The 19,714-nt window shown below is 34.3% G+C and overlaps 3 protein-coding genes across 4 annotated transcripts; 2 read left to right on the forward strand and 1 right to left on the reverse strand.

The window, feature by feature from the left end:
* The first annotated feature begins 2,125 nt into the window (after positions 1 to 2,125).
* LOC140872344 (GDSL esterase/lipase 7) lies at positions 2,126 to 4,158 on the forward strand. The gene is made up of 5 exons (XM_073275164.1): positions 2,126 to 2,456; positions 2,774 to 2,901; positions 3,154 to 3,393; positions 3,584 to 3,839; positions 3,923 to 4,158. Exons 1-5 carry the CDS (start codon positions 2,126 to 2,128, stop codon positions 4,156 to 4,158), a joined length of 1,191 nt encoding a protein of 396 aa, XP_073131265.1.
* A 168-nt stretch (positions 4,159 to 4,326) lies between these two features.
* LOC140872288 (calcineurin B-like protein 4) lies at positions 4,327 to 6,210 on the reverse strand. Its single transcript, XM_073275107.1, has 7 exons — positions 6,138 to 6,210; positions 5,613 to 5,695; positions 5,394 to 5,453; positions 5,089 to 5,197; positions 4,835 to 4,968; positions 4,602 to 4,714; positions 4,327 to 4,443 (listed from the first exon to the last, which is right to left on the reverse strand). The coding sequence occupies exons 1-7, from the start codon at positions 6,208 to 6,210 to the stop codon at positions 4,377 to 4,379; spliced, it is 639 nt and encodes a 212-aa protein (XP_073131208.1). The 3' UTR covers positions 4,327 to 4,376.
* A 2,958-nt stretch (positions 6,211 to 9,168) lies between these two features.
* Positions 9,169 to 18,884, forward strand: LOC140871271 (uncharacterized protein At4g10930). 2 transcript variants are annotated; one of them, XM_073273701.1, is made up of 14 exons: positions 9,169 to 9,432; positions 9,748 to 9,833; positions 10,464 to 10,554; positions 10,720 to 10,769; positions 11,670 to 11,739; positions 12,286 to 12,395; positions 13,218 to 13,283; positions 13,635 to 14,143; positions 14,261 to 14,344; positions 14,488 to 14,602; positions 15,727 to 16,897; positions 16,982 to 17,056; positions 17,366 to 18,436; positions 18,512 to 18,884. In XM_073273701.1, exons 1-14 carry the CDS (start codon positions 9,364 to 9,366, stop codon positions 18,719 to 18,721), a joined length of 3,777 nt encoding a protein of 1,258 aa, XP_073129802.1. In that variant the 5' UTR covers positions 9,169 to 9,363; the 3' UTR covers positions 18,722 to 18,884. The 2 variants fall into 2 exon arrangements, with proteins under 2 accessions (XP_073129802.1, XP_073129803.1); XM_073273702.1 differs by having other exon boundaries at positions 9,400 to 9,432; positions 10,349 to 10,554.
* The last annotated feature ends 830 nt before the right edge of the window (positions 18,885 to 19,714 follow it).

The raw sequence follows: 19,714 nt of genomic DNA on the forward strand, positions 1-19,714 counted from the left end.
ATAATCTATCCCATTTATGTAACCATAAACAATAACATATATTAAACATGCATGTATGTGATTTTAGGCAACTCGATAATCAGAAACAATCTCGAGTTATTCTGCCCATCTTATTAATGTGTATTCATACCTTTCCTTCTGAATCTGAGAAGCTCCAATTCTGGACAAATAACATCAAAGAACTTCTATCAAAATCTGCTCAAATCATTACAATCATTCAAGGCAAACTAACTTCAAACTTTCTTCGGTCTTTCTCGGTTCAAAGGCTAACTTCTCGAGCTCGCCGACTCGAACTCGATCTCTTGCAATTCAAATCTGAAATGCATTGATATATAATACAATAAGAGCTTTCAATATCATTTCATTCTTATTCGGATCAACCAATCTAACAACTTGGTCCCGTGACCGGAATTCAAACCGACGGCGTAACGGATCAAAACCAAAAATTCTAAACACATGAACATCATCAATACTATGATCTCAACATGATAGCATCACCAAATTAGCAGCACAATCTCGAAATCATCAGCCCTAAAAAATTCAGAATTTCAAAAATTTTTTCAAAAATCGAAATCATGTTCAAACGACGATCTTTTCTCGATCCTTCTTAGATATGCTATCGTCGTATATGCTAGAACATGTTTATATAATTAACTCATAATTCTAACAACATCATAAAATTCAAACATGGTAGAACTTCTTAAAACTTACGTCAAAACGTATCATTCGGAGCCGTGATCGCAAATATATGCTCAATTGAAAATTCTACCAGGCGGATCGATTTTTATCGGAGCTTGAAATATCAAAAATGGCTTGGAAGCCTTTTTTCCTCCCTTCTCAGTTCTTGTCTGATTCCTTTCTGATTCCCACGTGAAATGCTAGGAAATATGTGAATTTTGGATATATATTGGCCTATTGGCAGTTTAGTCCCTGAATTCTTTAGTAATTGCAATTTGGTCCTCGGCCAATCTGTTAATTCAATTTCAATCCTAACTAATTTAAGAATATTAGAATTTAATTCTAAACTCTAAATATTCTCAAATTAAATATTCTCAGATTAAAATTAAATACTTTCGGACCTTATCACATTTTAGTCCTTGAATTTTTCAATATTTGCAAATTGGCCCTTGCTCGGATTTCATCCTCAAATTAAATCCTTGATATTTATAATCTTGGAATTTACATCTTAAATTCCATAAATATCAATTCAAATATTTTTAAGCTTTTAATTTAAGTATTCCGGATATTAAAATTTTAAAATCCGAAAATCCTCAAATTAAATATTTTTGACCCGAAATTGAAAACTCTAATTTTCATAAATTCTTAAATTCATCTTTTTACTCTTATTCGGAATTTAATTCTTAAATCCCGTCATTAAGAACTTAATATTTTTGGGCCTTACACAAACATCTCATCTCAAATACAAAAAAAACAAGAGCTATTGGATGCCGCACATGAACAATGTTCATATGCTAGCATAGACAGATCGTTCCATCATATAAAAAGATGTAATCATTTTATAACCTTGAATCAAGAGTTAAATACTAATCTATTTTCAAATGGGACAAATACGCTTGAGTTTGTTTGTTTTTTGTTTTTTTAAAAAATCTCAACTTCTATATCATTTGAATTATTTGAGCAATGAACATTGTAATTTAATATTCAACCAAAAATGTATATATCAGAATAATTTGCGATAAACTTAAAAAAAATCAAATATTATATTTATACTATATTATAATATTTGAGATCCTTATAAAAACTATTTTTGGTATGGTGTGAGAACACCAAAATTTTCTTCCAATTTTGCATCTTAATTGCAGCCAAATTTTCAATTTTTCCCATTTTCTTTTAAATTGAAAATCTAACTACCCACCCACATGCATTTCAGGAACACAAAATTTTAATATTATACATTATATTCCACACGCAATGCGTGTATTACGTAACTAGTATATATAACCTTTTTTTCTTGAAAAGAAGTTTCCACCATTGTTTTTGAAATCAACTAACTCAAGGTCATTTTCGGAATTTTGTCACATTTTCAACTACCTTTCTCCTTCTCCAAAGCCCGCCAATACACATTACGCTTACGCACGCAACAGAGCTCCGAGTCTCGACATTAATGGATTCTTCCACAATCCGAGCCATCTCGATCCTCATTCCGATCCTACTTCTCCGCCCGATTACTTCGTTGAATTACCCACAACAACTCATCGACGAATTCTATCCAGAACTCGAGAGTAACGGGAGCGAATCCCAATCGATCCCGGCACCGAATCCGAATCCCCTGGCCCCGGCATTGTTTGTTATAGGAGACTCTTCTGTGGACTGCGGGACGAATAATTTTCTGGGGACTTTTGCTCGTGCCGATAGGCTTCCTTACGGAAGAGATTTCGATACTCATCGGCCCACTGGAAGGTTCTGCAATGGAAGGATTCCTGTTGATTATCTGGGTAGTTTGAATGCTCTGTTTCTTGATTCTTTTGCTTCTATTTAATTGGGTTTTTTTGAGTGGAAGAATCCATAAGGGTTTAGTGGAGTTATCTCCGAACATTGATCACCACATTCTGGATGTTCTTGGGTGATGATGTGGGGTGGAAACTGGAAAAGGATTCATGTTCTTTTGTTTTTATATTCTTGATTCTTTTAGAATTTGGATTAAATTAATGGTTAATGATTACGTGAAGTGTAGATTCCTGGGCTTCAACAATGCAGTTCTTGATTTTTTGTTGCCCTTTATTCTTACCATTTTTTTTATTGGCTTTTACAGCATTGCATCTAGGACTGCCATTTGTGCCCAGTTATCTAGGCGAGACGGGCTCCGTCGAGGATATGATCCGAGGAGTCAACTACGCCTCTGCTGGTGCCGGGATCATCTTCTCCAGTGGCTCTGAATTGGTACAAGATCGATCTCCTTCAAAACAGCCATTTAGCATATTATTTAGTCCAACATTGAACTGACATAAGTATTTTAGATAGCATGACTGAAATTTGTCGAACTTGGTAAGTTTCGCCGTGTTCTTTAACTTCACCGTATAATGTTACAAGATGCTGCGATTTCCGATCTTGTGAGAAAAAAGCCAATACAGTTGTCCAATATGGGAATGCATCTCATCTCACAAATTTATTCTGTTTTGCCAACTTGTACAGGGGCAGCATATATCCCTTACTCAGCAAATTCAGCAGGTTATGGATACATCTCAGCAGTTCATTCTTAGTATGGGTGAGGATGCAGCATATGATCTTATATCAAACTCCATATTCTACATTTCAATCGGAAGCAACGACTATATACACTACTATCTCCGAAATGTATCCAGCGTACAATCTCTATATCTGCCTTGGAGCTTCAACCGATTCCTAGCGCAAACAATGAAGCAGGAGATTAAGGTAATAAGTTTATATCTTTTTGAACAAACTGCATGAAGTTTAAAGAATTTCGTGTTCTGATGGGAGGATTATTGGTGCTCTTCCCGGATCAACATGGCATCAGATCCATTTGAATGTCATATATTGATTCAGGTAGCCAAAAGGCAAAAGTTTAGATTTATCCTGAACTCAGTTTACTCTTATCTTTCAGAATCTGTATAATACAAATGTCAGAAATGTGGTTGTGATGGGCCTAGCCCCAATAGGATGTGCTCCGTATTACTTGTGGGTGTATCAAAGCAAGAACGGGGAGTGCATCGAGATGATAAACGACATGATACTGGAGTTCAACTTTGCTATGAGATTCATAGTTGAGGAACTCAACCACGAACTTCCCCAAGCCAACGTGATCTTTTGTGATGCATTCGAAGGCTCTATGGACATTATTAAGAATCACAACCGTTATGGTAAGAATTCGACTATGATTCTTGATATCGTTTCAACGAACACGTCGTCACAACATGATTTTATCAAATGCTATTTTTAACAGGATTTAATGTCACGACTGATGCATGCTGTGGCTTTGGAAAATACAAAGGGTGGATAATGTGCATTTCCCCTGATATGGCTTGCAGCAATGCCTCTAGTCATATTTGGTGGGATCAATTTCATCCAACGGATACTGTCAATGAGATCCTAGCGGACAACGTTTGGTCCGGGCTGCACACGAGCATGTGCTACCCCACGAATTTGCAGGACTTGTTAGCCAAGAAAGCTAAAAGATGATCCTATAAGGTCTACTCATACATTTGTAGATCTTGAATTCTTAATGTAACATAAAATTTTCTGTTCAAATATCAATACAAAGATAGGATAATGAAGATCTTATTGGTGCTTCGATTATTAGTTCTCATTGAAACTATGTAAATAGAAAAAAAAAAAAAAAAAAAAGCCTGCACATTTTATAGTACACTGTGACTAGTAGTAAGTGATCAGTTGAAAAGCTAGTAGACAAATTCTTCTTCCTTTTCTGTCTTCAGCACAAAACTAGGAAATGCACTTGTCAAGTCCCTGAAATGGAAAATTAGCAGACGATCTGTTAGCCGCACCCGGCTCAAAAAATTTATGGATCTAGAGCTAAGTGAGATTGGATATTGGTATTTCATGGAAGCAAATGTGATTTGAATATGTTGATTGAACAATTGTGGTTGAGATAGATCAAGAATTACTTCAAGTAAGGAACTGTCATGTTCTTTAACAAGGATGGTTTCCTAGCAACGAAGTCTTTCCACTCTTCTATGTCTATCTTGCCATCTCTTTCTGAATCTGCTTCCTCAAATGTCTGCATCTAGCACAAAATATAGTAATTTTTAACTTTGTTTATTTGCATTTCCCCTGTGAAATATCGAAAAAAGACGTTATATAAATAACACGAAAGAATAATATTTGACAGGTTCCACGCCTTATCTATTATGGCTTCAATAATATCATCAGATAGGATCAAATTCGACTCAGCAAGCAATTCTGCCATCATCTTCTTTACCCCTTCTTTTTGTATGAAGCCAGTGTCCCCAATGTCGTGTATCTTAAATGCGACTGTAATATCCGCAACAAAAACACGTTTCTTGAGACTTTGCCTTATCATGCTTATAATATGAATATACCATTTGAACTAGAAAATGTATATATAGTACTATAGATTGTTTGTTTCCATACAAATGACTTTCTCTTCTTGAGGTGTATTGGGATGGAATATGCTCAACGATCTGACGAACTCGCCGAAATCTATCAGGCCGTCGTGTTTTGAGTCGAACAAGTCGAACATCTGTTCATGAACCAGGAATATGTCTTCAAATAACATAAAATAGCGCCTCAGGAAACTAAAAAACCATCAGCAACAGTTTTCTATGTTCCGTCATGAAAACAAGATATCGCGTTTGACTCGTTGGATAAGATGATGAACGATGTGATAATAAATTTAAAGACTACATTCTCTGCATGCGATGATTAATTGGAAGTACCCTTTCTGCCAGAAAAGACCACTGGTCATTGTTCCTGAACAAGCCAAGCTGAAACTCCTCCTACAACAAATGCTACTTGAATTAGCTAGTCACAATTTAATTAACACACACATATATATATATATAGTAGCAGTCGACACAAGCGCATTGCATAAGCACAATACTTGTATATATACAAATGATAATATGTTTTTTTTAATCATAAACACTTCATCTTACCCTATTAATGAAGTCATCATCAACTATGGAGCTGCTTAGTTTCTTGAACAACTCATTCAAAGATTTCACCTCTTTCACAGTAACTGCAATCAACAAATCAACAAGTAAAATAATTAAATCAACCTTCTTTTCCCGTGTCTATATATATATATATATACGTCAACATTTTTCGATGCTACATTAGCATTTTCCGGTGCCACATCAGCAGTTGAACCAAAAATACCCGAAAACTAAAAGTTAGCATACTAAAACCAAAATTTGAAAAATTAATGAATCAAAACCAAAAAATGGACAAGTTAATTGACCAAAAAAAATATTTTTTCTTTTTTTTAGACTATGAAAACTTTAAGACATAAAAACTCTGTGCGATAGATTTGCTCGATAAAATATTGATAAGGGGAGTCGAGTCTATGACCATCGGCTAAAGGCTCACATACTGCATCGAGGCCAACACCACGTAGGGGTTGAATGTATGATTTATTTAGTACTTCTGTGTGTGTGTGTGTGTGTGTGTATGGACCATACATCTTGTTTGGGATGCCAGAACGTCGGAGGGATCTTTAAATACACGCATTTGCTTCATGCAAACACACCCCATATTATATAGTTAGCTAGAGACTTCTAATTTTTGTGATTTTTGAATATGCATATATATGGTCTTCATTTGCAAAAATTAATATGGTACTTATATTATAAACGAATAGATTCCCACGCATCATAGAGTAATACGTTTATTACATTCTTTTTTTTGCGATGTTGAATAACTTCACTTTTCGTTTTTCCTTTTAATAATAAACATTGAAATACAACATGTTAATTAATGTTATAAATATGGAAACATTAGCCAATGTTGAATTAAATTCGTCTTAGAATATATTTACTTTAAATAATGTTCTGTTTAAATTTTTTTTATATTATATATGGATTAGAATATTTTATCGAGAATTAAATTAAAAATTCGAGACTGCATTTTCAGGAAAGTATTATAAATATATACTCGTCGAAGTAAAAAAGAAGATAAGGAAACAAATTATTTCTTTTTTTAAAAAAAAAATTCTCCTAAAATAATTATTTTAAAATTTTATCACAGATATTATGCATTCTGTCGCCTCTTCTCCGATTTTCTGGTCCACGACTCGGAAATAATTCCTAAAATATTGAATTTAAATATGCCCATTCTCTTCTTCTTTTTTTTTCCTTTTTTTTTTTTTTTTTTTTTTTACTTTTGAAAATAAGAATATATATGTCCATTAATTCTACAAGTACAATTTTTTTCCCATCAGTACGAAGAGTTGTCTTCCTTACACAGTGGCGGAATATGGTTCTTTGTTTTAAGAAAAGAAACAAAAATAATGGTGGCTAAATAAATTAGCTTTATCTATAGACTGTAATATTCCATATGTGCCGCTCGCATGCAAGTGAAATAGTATTATACGTTCAAAGAGCACAAAGTGTGCGAAATAACATGCATGTCATCTCTAATTGTAAAAAAGTTTTAGGAAAATATTGATAAAAAGGAACCTAAAATATTCCATTCATAGAGAAATATCCATTGTATAAACATCTCGATCTAGACTCGTCCCGTGTTATTATTTAGGTTTACCTCGATGATTTATAATTTAACTCAAGGACGGATTTAGTTTAGGTCAGTCCTAGGTTAGCCTATAGCCCACCAAATTTTTTTGTTATTAACTGTATGTTTTTTACTTAGTCCATTAAAACTCACATTTTCACACTCGAATCCCACTCCATCATCTTAATTCTAGCGCACAACCTCGTGTTATCAAATTTTACATTTTTCTCCAATTTTTTTTTAATTTTTGGCAATTCTAGTATCTTTTTATGGGAAGTGCTGGTGTGACACTATATACATCAATACTGCATTGTTTTCATGTCATTGTAAAATCAAAAAAAAACTACAATTGCAAAAAATAAAGCTGACAGACTAAAATTGAAATACGACAATATAGAAGACCAAAATCACAAAGAGACAAACATATGAGCTCAAAAATAAATTTTCTATTTTTTTAATAGTATAATGTAACAATTTTTTTTGTTATATATATATATATATATATTACATTTTCTTGTAACAATATATAACTTATCACATTAAATTCATGTCCATCCCAATTCTAATTTCTAGATCCGTCCTTGATTCAACCTTAGTTTAGGTATCTGTCGAGTATTCGATCTAAAAATCATCTTAGTTTGCTCAATGTAGTTTACCTTACTATCTACTGTAGTTTGAAAGCTATTGCGTCAGCGCAGGATCTCAGTGCACATCGAAAGACATGGCTGCATCTTCTTACGTAATTATAAACAAAAAAAATAAAATAAAACTAAAGGGTAGGAAGCTTGGCTCCATTATAAAATTCATGACTACCATATATCAGGACTACTTTCGAGTGGTTCAAGAAAGATTATCGAAGATGTAATGTTATATATCAACATGACTATAATGTTTGACTTGCGTCTACTGTGTATGAAATTTGAAAGGTCCGAAAAAATATTTTTTTTTTTCAAAAAGTTACAATTAAAAAAAGGGTCAAATTTATTTGTTTCTCGAACCCTTAAAAAATGAGCATGCTTAACGCACATTTGTTGCATATGTAATGAACAAATTATAAATTTAAGTCTATAGGTTTTATGGAATATATAAAAAATTATTTATCGAAATATTTTAGATTAGAAAGAAACTAAAAATAGATCGAATTATTAATTAACAACTTAAGAAGATGAAAAATAGTTTTGCAAGTTCAAATATTTTTTTCTAAAGAAACGAAAGAAAAGCCCAAGTAGGTAGCCCAAATTTCGTTGGGCTGACAGATTTATAATTTCTTTTTTTTTTTATACCACCAGATTTATAAAATTAATTAGATCCTCTTGTTGAGGGGGGAAAATTGGATTAATTTCGGTTCGGCCTTTTTGTTATATTTTAGAGAATATCACCTAAATTCATTGTTTCTTCTCTTTTTATAAATTTATTATTTACTCATATATATATATATATCTGGTGGAAAATCATACTAATTATTAATTATAGATAAGAGGAATGATTATTTTCAACCTAGATTGTGGATTTCTGGAGTTGCTATCGATCGAGTTAATGAGTTTGTTTTAAAATTTTATTTTAAAATAAAATACTCCATTATTTTCCAAGTGTTTCACATTTTTAACCTTAAAAACTTGGTAATTTATTTATGCATAGAGAGGCTAATTCGGCGACCCATAAGTTGGCCCATTTGTTCTTTCTAGTCCTATGACTTGCACTTGGTGTTTTGTTGGTTTTTCATTTTGTAACGTTACAAGATATTGTATTTCTTGATTTTGGACCATAATGAAGTATTTTTGTTAAAAAAAACCCTTAAAAACTGGGTAATTTATTTAACAAACAAACATCAAAGATTTTTTTTTTTTTTTTAAAAGAAAATTCCCGCATTGTTTATTTTATTTATTTATCTATCAAATTATTATTTTTTCCTTTTGTATTTTTTTTTCTAATAAAAAAGAAATTCCAACCTAATTCTTATATACTATAGAAAATAAACGGAGAATTTTATTTTCATAGAAACTCCAATTCAGTAAATAATAATCGAAAATAAAAAAGGGAAATTTCCTGATCATCTTGTTCAAACCATTTTAAACCCTCGGTGTTCATCTGTGATTCGAAGTGTTCAGATTATTTTTCTAAAGTGCTGCAGATTTTGATTTTACTTTTTATGACCTACAATTTTTCGTAGCTGGAGAAATGGATGTGGATTTGGTTACGGAAGAAATGTGGGAAGGTGAAAATTATATTCTTGATGACAGCAACGAGGTAAATAGTTACAATTTGTTTGGGTTTTTTTGAGATTGGATATTAGTTTCCTTTTTTACACTGTGTATTATGAAACTTTAGTATTAAAAATACTAGATCACTTTTTTAGTTTATACGCTGGTGAAATTTTAGTTTTTGGTTGGTGTGATAAAGTTATTATTTCTGAGTTTAAAGTATTCTGAAGAACGAGGAGGATATATTTCGGTGAAAAAGAAACAAATTTAGCACTTATAGTGATGCATTTTTGGAAGTTTAGTGTTTGGGGGTTGAATTATTTATTCTTGCTTTAGCTTAGTAAAAATTTATGACCCGCAGGATATTTTGAATTTTGACGGTGAAAGATGTGGGATATGCATGGATGTTGTCATTGATCGGGGTGTGCTTGATTGCTGCCAACATTGGTATGTAAATGCTGAAAACCTTACTCTTGGCACCACTTTAACATTATAGATGCTTTCTGCAGTGCTATATCAAGTGCTAAGTATGCATCCCGTGTGCCTCTTTTACAACAATTTGCCACCTGATCTAGCTTGATTTATTTCATCTTTCTGTTTATTTCATTCATTGTCTCGATGTATCTGTTCGATTTCTTGTTAAACTATTGACTCTGTGGTGTCCTGTTTGGAATTTTGTTGAGCTGGACTGAAGTCTCGCCATACCATCAGCATGCTTCAAAAGTATCCACATTTCAAATTAAGTTGGTACCTGATTTTGCATTTATATTTGTTTCACTGCAACTTTGTGCGAGCACAGCTGTTTGTCAGATCAATAGGCATCTTATATTCTTGTGATTTTTTTTTGTTAATTCCAGTTGAATCTAGTGTCTACTTCTCCAAGGTTATGTAGAAATTTTGCATGTTAGATTCTCACTGATAGATGTGACCTGATATTTAATGTTGGTGTGTCGTGTTGCCAGAATATCTCAATTTTTGGACATTGAAGTGAAGTAATCAATCAAAATACACCACAAGTCAAGAGCTTGTTTGGATGCAAGTCTTGGTTTATGACCTGGACTCTTATTTTAATTTCAGGTTCTGTTTTGCTTGCATTGACAACTGGGCTACCATCACTAGCCTTTGCCCACTTTGTCAGAATGAATTTCAGTTGATAACTTGTGTTCCTGTGAGTGACAAGCATTTCTGAAGCCGTGACTTCATTTCGTGTGGCTTTCGTTGATGGGTCTTAGAATAATCTCAAACAAAATATTTGATCTGTTCAAAGATTTTATTTTTTATTTTGTAATTTTCTGAGAAGATTTTTCACTCGTTCTTACAAATAATTTTGTAGGTATATGATACGGTTGGTGGCTATAAAACTGACGAGGACACAATACACGGGTTAATTTATTTTTATCAGTTCTTTTTTGCCTTCGTTCTTTAGATAATGAACTTTGCATGTAATTTTGTCGATGATGATCTACTAGATGCTAACATATTAGCTGGCATAAATTTAAAATTCTTTATGTTTTGAGCAAGTAAGAAGGAGATAACGCACTTGTTCTTTTTAGAATCAATTTAATCTTTTAGCTGAACAAACTCGGAGGAATGACTCGACTGTTTGAGGGAACATGTTATAAAGTTAGAACATTGATGTTTACTAATCCTCGGTACACCAACCATTTTTCTGTATTTTCCTTTTCGTTTAGTCTGCTACTCTGAAGAATATAGTGTTCTTTGTTTTTTTTTTGTGTGTGAATCCATCCACCTGCTACTTTGAAAAACAAAGGTTGTTCTGTTCTTTGTGTGTGTGTGTGTGTGTGAATCCACCCACACGTAAATTCTATTCACAGTTCCTTTATCAAGCATGGTAAATTTACCCATTGTGCATGTTTAAACTAGAAGAATTTCATTTATATTTAATAAACTAGAAGAATTTCATTTATATTAGTCATGTTTAAACTAGAGTATAATTTCAATTATGTTCACTGAATACAATGCATTCTCAGTCGAGTGGGATCATCAGGCATTACATGTTGCTCTGAATAAAGACATTATTATTCATGTCCATTAGTGAAACAAAACAAGGTAATACGACTTGACCTTGAGTCATTGACCAAAACAACCATGGTTTGTGGTAGCTAGATCATTCTCCTTGGAAAAGAAACTAGTTCAAAGTATTGGTTTGGGCCAACAAGTGTAGTTTTGTGAATGCTTGTCTTGATAAGTGACAAAATCCTAGTATAGTTTGAAATTGAATTATACCTGAAAAGTTTTACTGGAAGTTTCTATTTGTTGCAGAGATGATGACTGGCTTATTGAAGGGAAAAATAACACCCTTTCTTTTCCCTCATACTATATTGATGAAAATGTAAGTTAATGTTATGTGCATTGATGCCGGAGAATTTTGCAATATGTCCACATTAATTTACTTCATGTCTATACAATGCTTCTGGGGCCCTTCTTAGTTCTTACAGATGTTCCATGTTTAAGTCATCGAACAGTTATAGTAGTTTACACATGCGAGCCATGTTTTTTGCTCTTTGCCAATTTTGTTATACTCTACATTTCCTTATCAACCCCTGGGTCTAATATCCTAAAAATAACATGTAAAAATCTGTTATTAGCCGCACATGAGGCATTGACGATGTGGCAGCTGATGTGTACTCGTTTCAAATCATAAAAGTTGAGATTACACCTGTTTTAACAACATAATGTCTTACATTTTCCAAAAAAAAAAAAACATAATGTCTTAACTGGTCAGTGAGCAAAGGTCCTTGTTAATATCCATCTCGGTTGGGCATGATATTAATGTCTATTCTTGACCATACCATTACAAGTTTTCTGTTACATTCAACATTTAATGCTCAAGAAAGTATTGGTATTCACAAAATCATGGTTTCTGTACCTCTTATAGGCAGTTGTCTGTTTGGATGAAGATGGCTGCAAAATTCGAAGTGGATCAGTTGCAGTTGAAGAAGATTTGGATGTTGATACATCCATTGCTTGTGATTCATGTGATAAATGGTATGAACTAAACTTTCTTATCATATATTTAGTCTTATTGTCCAATTTTTTTGTTTGTTGTTTCTTTCCATGGTTGATGTATTTTTTAAATTTTCGCCATGTTGTTGATCTCTAAGTTTGATTGAACGTGTGGTTCCATTGTTAGCATAAACTAGAATATGATGCTTAATGCTTTCTTATTATTAAATTTCCAAAATAAAGAGTATGTTTTGGTGTTAGAAATTCATTTCAGAATTCTAATATCCATTTTGATCATAACTTCTGACCCGCCCTTTCTCCTCTTTTCCCCCTTTCTCTCTATCCTTGCTCTTGACGTAAAATCAGATATATTATTGGCACCTTAGTCAGATTTTTAAAGGTATGACATTTGATACTCATAAAAATTTATAGTCTGTCAGACATTGTTCGACTTTCTCCTGCTGCTTGAGAATTCTTCAGGTCCATCTGGAATACCCCACGTGCTCTCTCGCCCCTGCCAAACACACAAAGGGACATACTGTTTTCATTGGTGTTTTAGTTAATTAAATAAATACTATTTGCTGGTGTTGACCAATAGCTTTGGTTGTCAGTCCAGGCTTCAAGATAATCTTAAGGAAATATGAAATTCAAACTCAAGAAAGATGTGGTAGGGAATTTTGTGCTGACTGTAGCAGAAGTTCACAATTACAGACATGCTTTATTTATATATTGTAACAAATTTTGAGTTGGTAGTATGGCATTGTAAGGAGTAAGGACTTCATCGTACAATTTACCTTCTGAATTCTTGGTTGTTAAGTAATTCTAAAATATTCTTCTAATCGTTTGTGTATTGAAAACAATCAGGTATCATGCTTTTTGTGTGGGATTTGATCCTGAAGGCACTTGTGACAGCTTGTGGCTGTGCCCTAGGTAATTAGTTGTTCATTAAGCATTTGTCTAATGGTTTTTCTGGACAACAAATATAGTCTCATGGTCTGTTGTTCCTTATTATGTATTATCACGTACTATTTTATAAATGTGTTATGATAATACTTCACTATAAGTTAATAGTTATAAATGTGTGGGCACTTGGTATGTAGCCTGGAAGTTAATAGCTTTGGTAAATGAAGACTTTCTGAACCTTATAAAGAAGAAAAATTGATTACAAATTGCACTTCAAATGACTGATATGAATTGAAACATATGGTAGTCCTAGGACATATCTGAAGCAGTTCTCCACCACAATTTTAGATTTTTTATATTTTATTTCTGTTTATGTAGATGTGCTGTTGATGATGTCTCTGAGAAGCCACACAAGGTCTTAATGACAAAAGAAAGTAACCAGCCTGGTTCAGGACTTTCTAGCGGTTATTGCCAAGCAAAATCTTCTTTCTCTGAAAGGGTATCAATATCCGTAGCGGATGATGGAGAGACAGCTATAGTTATTTCATTGCTTGAAGGGAACCAAAGGAGTGACTGGAGTGAGTCAAGAGAATCGGTATTGGGATGTGACGAGGACATGAAAAACACATTGTCCATGTCAAATTCTAACATTCTGAACTTAAATAATACTTTATCTGATAGGAATGGTGTTGACTTGGGTCAACCAGAAAGGGAAGTTACTTTATTGGGAGATGGTAGTTACATTCCATCTCATTCATTATCCTCTTCCAAGTTAAAAATGAATATTGGTGATGCAGACAAGATAGCACCGGGACAATCAGACAACAGAATACCCGACTTAGGCTTAGATTATAATATTGGTTTATCGGGAGTCACAGTTATGACTGGTAAATGAGTTTCCTCCTGAGATGATTATTTTATAACTAATGGTTCACGGATGTATCAGAATTTATCTTGTTTATGCATGCTAGTTTTATGTTCTATCATATATATGCTATTGCCAGACTTGAAGGTCAGTGGCGAAGCTGAAGATCATGTTCCAGGAGATGTGGAACCAAATAAGAATTCAGAAGAATATCTTTTACCAGGTATACACTAGAGTGAGTGTATAATTCACTCTCTTAGTATTAGGGCTGGGCTTTGACTGCCTGTGATTGTATTTTGATTTTATTCGTGATAAATCAAGTTCATCTCATTGTTCCTACTTGTCTCCTCTCTGGAGTGGTTTCAGCTGACAATATGGTATCCAATAAAATGGAGGTACTCTCAATTAACTGTGCAACACCTGATGAAAAAGAAACTGTCATCAAAGTTACTGGTGCTAAAAGAAAGCTTGGAGATAGAAGGTTGTCATCCATTCAGCTTTGCATCAAAATTGATGCTCCAAGATTTGCTGTTGGACTATGTAAATGCAGAATGCTTAACATGTTTCAGTCTTGAAGCTTGCAATAGTTGTTTTCCGAAAGATTCTTTGAATGGCTGAAACACCTGTGGCAGGTGTAGAGGTGCTCTTGTTTTTTATTTAATTTTTAAAATATGATTAGGTTGCATTTAGATAAAGGGATGATTTGAATGGAGATATTTGATTTGAGGAAAGGATTTGACACTTGAATTTTGAAGTGAGTATTTGGTGCATTTGAAATTCATCATGGTTGGTTTCGCAAAAGCTTAAATTTAGCAGGGGTGAGCTTGAATTTCCCGTTTTTAAAACGTCCGAACTAGTAAAATGGCTTAAAGAAAGATCTGAAATCCTTGATTTTAAATGATTCAATCCAGACACAACCTTAAATTTTTTTATGCAAGGTTTGCAAATAATTGGTGCAAAATTCAAACTGTATTTGCTTTTCCTTGTATTCCATGGTAGGACATAGGAATTGATTGCCCTCATTTTACCAGCTCTGCTAGATGGAATGAGCACTCTGCATGTGGTAAAACTCCAACATGTATGGGGCGACGTGAGCATTTATCAGAATGCATGTCTTCTTTCTAATATATTTTTCCTTTTCGATGCTGAAAGAAGTCAACGATCTGAAATTACATGTATTTTTCCAAATATATGATGAAAGTTTATCTCACAATAAGCATGCTTACCTCCACATTGGCATCTCAGTGTTTAAGTTGGAAAATATTATATTTCATCATAGCAATATATCGATAGACAGTAAAGTTAGAAGCTGGATTGCAAATCGGTATCTTTCTTGTGCTAGGAGAGACCATTTTAAGAATGTATGTGTCTGTTGTACATGCACACGCTCATACATAATTGTAACATGTTTGCTCATTAAGTAATTGTTTATTATTCCTCTGTAACAAATATCCGTTAGTCTTGTTTCCCTAGATCAAATCTTTTTTGTTCTGTGGACACCTAAAGGTTCCGGAAACAACAAATCCTTTATAAGTTTAGTTTCGCCTTTTACCTGTTTGTACTTCCACCAGACTTGTCTCATTCACTTTATTGTGATCCTCTTAGAAATGATGATAATGCAAGAGAATCTAGTGCTGATGGAAAATTTACTCCCAAGAAAATCAGGCTTCACAGGAACAATCAACTGATTAGTATGAAGGATCAAACTGCAGAACCTGCTCCAGTTGATATATCAGCTATAGTTCATGGAACAGATCATAGATCTCAGAATCAGCATGGACGTAAAATTTGTTCCAATGCAACCTCTAAAGAAAGAGAAAATGCTGCTAGGTTGAGGCTCAAAAAAATTATGAGGAGAACTGGTGATGATAAAGATTCATCAGATTTAGTTCAAGAGCTTAGAAGAAAAATCAGGGAAGCTGTTCGTGATAAATCATCTAAAGAACCTGGTAACACTCTTTTTGATCCAAAACTTCTGGAAGCTTTCCGAGCTGCTTTGGCAGGACCAGGGACTGAAAACACGAAGCCAAATCTGGATATGAAGGCAAAAAGGTCATTATTGCAGAAGGGAAAAGTGCGTGAAAGCCTGACAAAAAAAATTTATGGGAGTGGAGGAAAACGGAAAAGAGCATGGACTCGGGAATGTGAAGTTGAGTTTTGGAAACATCGCTGCGCAAAAACAACCATGCCTGAAAAAATTCAGACTTTGAATTCAGTTCTTGATCAGCTAAGAGATAATTCTGGTTACTCTGATAAAACAACTGGGAAGGAGGAGGTCAAAGTTTCCTTACTTTCAAGATTGTATTTAGCTGACACGTCTGTGTTTCCAAGGAAGAATGACATCCAGCCTGTTTCTGCCCTTAAAGATATCACAACCCTTGAACAGAAGAGAGAAGTTTGTCCGACAGAAAAAGCGTCACAATCATTGCCTATAGACCACTCTGATAAAATTTTATTGAATAACTCTTCATTGCTGGTGGATTCTCTTCCTTTAGATGTTAAAGGGACTGATAAGAGTGTCAAGGGTTTGAAATCTGAAACAGCTTCCAGTGAAGTGCATCAGAAAAGATTCCCCAAAGGATCTTCTATTCCTGCATCTGGTGGAATGAAGGCATCTTCTAAGAAGGATACGGTGAATAAATTGGATATCACGGAAGGCGATAAAAGGAAATGGGCCTTGGAAGTTCTGGCAAGGAAAACAGGATCCTCAAACAAGAATGCCGGACAAGAGAAAGAAGGGGACAGTGCCATTCTTAAAGGGAACTATTCGCTATTGGTACAATATTTCTTGACATCTCATCATTTCTTCAGGGTGATTCTATAATTTAGTCACGTCTCTATGTTTTGGCCATTTGAGCAGGCTCAACTACCTAAAGAAATGCAGCCGGTTTTGGCACCTTGTCGTCACAATAAAATCTCAATACCAGTTAGGCAGGTGCTATATATGTGCCTCTTTTTTTCTCTCTTCCTTGTAAATTCTTTTGTTTAACATGTTAACATTACTACTTATACAGAGCTTAGCACAAAAAAGGAGAGATATAATGAAAGTGGGCTAATGCGCAGGATGAAAATAAGCTACCTTATCTATAGTCAGAGAATTTTTCTGACTGTTAATCATCATTTCTGTTATTGTGTTAGTTCCATGCTTATTCTTTGTCTTGAAATTGAAGCTCTCGATTGTGTCATTTAGAGAAATTTATCTAAGGGTTAGAAGGATTAGACTAATACAAATTTTATTGCACAGGCTCAACTCTATCGCTTAGCCGAGCACTTTTTGAAGAAAGTAAATCCATCATCTATTGTCAGAACAGCTGAAACAGAGTTGGCTGTTGCGGATGCTGTTAATATCGAAAAGGAAGTAGCGGACAGATCAAACAGCAAGTTAGTGTACGTAAATCTGTGTTCACAGGAGCTAGCGCGGAGATCAGACACAACGAATTCTGATAGAATTAAAGAATCAAATCTTTGCTCTACTTCAAAGGGCCTCTCTGACAAAGCAGCTGATGAAACTAACTGTATCCTTTCGGATTTAGCAGTTGAGGATGCGCTTAGAAATGCAGGTCTCATGTCGGATTCCCCACCAAGTAGTCCCACTGGCCCTGTCGACGACATAAAGAAGGAAGCTGGCTCAGAAAAAAGTGAAGATGAAGGACCTGATGATGTATTTGAAGTTGATTCTCATCCAGAACTTGATATTTACGGAGATTTTGAGTATAATTTGGAGGATGACGACTTCATTGGTGCTGGGGGACCAAAGATTTCCGAGCCACAGCCTGAACCAAAAATTAAAATGGTTTTCTCCTCCCTTAACCTCGGGAAAACAAATGGGACGCCGGATATCCAGGTACATGAAGGGATAGCAGATTTTGGAGCTTTAAAGGGCTCGTCAGATCTGCTTGAATCTCAGAATAAACCTAGTGGTGGAAGCTCTGATGGTGTATCAGACGATTACCCTGTTACAAGCTCTTTGGCTGATGGGAACGAAGAGCCTTCTCTTGCAGACTGTGAAGAACTCTATGGGCCAGACAAAGAACCACTTATAGTAAAATATCCCGACTCTCTATCAGCAACTCATGTGGAGCAGATAGTCAAGAAGACATTACCTGAAGACGGTGCAAATGCGCAGAAGGATTGTGGACAAGCAGCTGAGAATCATGTGGAGAATTCAAATGTGGTTGCTAATTCAAACTCCTCTCCAATGTTAGAAGAGTCATCTTCCTGCTCGCGGAAAAGGGAGAATGCCACAAAGAAGGAGAAGAAATCTGACAATGACACCAAGAGGCAATCAAAAAGCAGCAATCCCGTCATGCACAAGGTAAACTTACCATTTTCATACATGTTAGTAGCGAGCTTTTTGTTTGCACGCAAAACTGATTGTGTCTTTGTAAAGGTTGAAGCATATATCAAAGAGCACGTTAGACCATTGTGCAAGAGTGGCGTGATCACAGTCGAACAATACCGGTGGGCAGTGCAGAAAACTACAGAGAAAGTTATGAAATACCACTCGAAAGAGAAAAATGCAAATTTCCTCATCAAAGAAGGCGAAAAGGTGAAGAAACTTGCGGAGCAGTATGTGGAAGCCTCACAGAAGGCTAAATAGAACATGCAAGCACTATTGTTTTGCCGTCAAAATTGGCCCATCCTTCATGTTTTGCAATGTCTTTTGATTCAAGTAAATATCTTTGAGTGTGAAATATGAATGCAAATCAATACTGTAGCCAACTTTCCATGGATGTTCTGTGAAATATAAATTTTAAAATATAATTACATATAGTTTTAAATTTCAATGCGATCTCTAATTTTTTTTAAGAACTACTTGATACTAAAAAAATAATTTAAATACACACGTCAGAAAATTGTTAGTATAGTTGGATAGTTGAGATAGTCATTGGCAATAGGTGGCTTTTTCGAAAAGAAATTATTTGTAATTTAAAAAAGTTAATTTTTATCCAACAACTTGCGTATTATCATAAAATTATACTCAATGTCTGGATTTTAAATAATCCAGAAAAGTTTTTGAGTGATTATTGACAAATAAGAAAATTATTTGATATTTTGATAATTTATCTATTTTTTAAGGGATAATTCATTTTTTCCCAATAATTTAAATTTTTTTTAAAAAAATTGGTCTAGTAATAAATTTATATTTTTAGTCCTATGTACTTGTATATATATATATATATAGAGTAATTTTCAGCTGCTCAACCATTTCTGCCCAACTCGTCCCCGACCACTAAAATCCACTATCGGGTTTTAGTTGTTTTTTTTTAAAAAAAATTCGTATCACTAAAACCCACTACCGGGTTTTAGTTGTCGGAGATGAGTTGAGCATCATTGGTTGGGCAGCTGAAAATTTATATATATATAGAGTTTTTTTATGGTGTCCAACACTATATGCCCACTTCATGACCACCATGTACAAGTCAACTCATCTATTGTACCGGTCAACTCATTTATTGTACATGGTGGGCATGAAGTGGGCATATAGTGTTGGGCACCATAAAAGAACTCCATATATATATATATATATACAGTAATGATCACCTGCACCCTAGGGTGCAGAGTTTTTCGTGTGCGACCACTAAAACCCGGT

Source organism: Henckelia pumila, unplaced genomic scaffold (genome assembly GCF_033568475.1).
Source record: "Henckelia pumila isolate YLH828 unplaced genomic scaffold, ASM3356847v2 CTG_461:::fragment_3, whole genome shotgun sequence".
Lineage (NCBI taxonomy): Eukaryota > Viridiplantae > Streptophyta > Magnoliopsida > Lamiales > Gesneriaceae > Henckelia > Henckelia pumila.

What these genes read in the sequence shown, in the direction of transcription:
- LOC140872344 (XM_073275164.1), top strand. Translation starts at nt 2,126, where the DNA reads ATGGATTCTTCCACAATCCGAGCCATCTCGATCCTCATTCCGATCCTA. An exon ending in GATTCCTGTTGATTATCTGG is followed by an intron (nt 2,457 to 2,773) that starts GTAGTTTGAATG and finishes TGGCTTTTACAG; the next exon opens with CATTGCATCTAGGACTGCCA. An exon ending in CAATGAAGCAGGAGATTAAG is followed by an intron (nt 3,394 to 3,583) that starts GTAATAAGTTTA and finishes CTTATCTTTCAG; the next exon opens with AATCTGTATAATACAAATGT.
- LOC140871271 (XM_073273701.1), top strand. Translation starts at nt 9,364, where the DNA reads ATGGATGTGGATTTGGTTACGGAAGAAATGTGGGAAGGTGAAAATTAT. An exon ending in CATACTATATTGATGAAAAT is followed by an intron (nt 11,740 to 12,285) that starts GTAAGTTAATGT and finishes TACCTCTTATAG; the next exon opens with GCAGTTGTCTGTTTGGATGA. An exon ending in AAGGGAACTATTCGCTATTG is followed by an intron (nt 16,898 to 16,981) that starts GTACAATATTTC and finishes CCATTTGAGCAG; the next exon opens with GCTCAACTACCTAAAGAAAT.
- LOC140872288 (XM_073275107.1), bottom strand. Translation starts at nt 6,210, where the DNA reads ATGGGGTGTGTTTGCATGAAGCAAATGCGTGTATTTAAAGATCCCTCC. An exon ending in GGTCTTTTCTGGCAGAAAGG is followed by an intron (nt 5,198 to 5,393) that starts GTACTTCCAATT and finishes GTTCATGAACAG; the next exon opens with ATGTTCGACTTGTTCGACTC. An exon ending in TTGAAGCCATAATAGATAAG is followed by an intron (nt 4,715 to 4,834) that starts GCGTGGAACCTG and finishes TGCTAGATGCAG; the next exon opens with ACATTTGAGGAAGCAGATTC.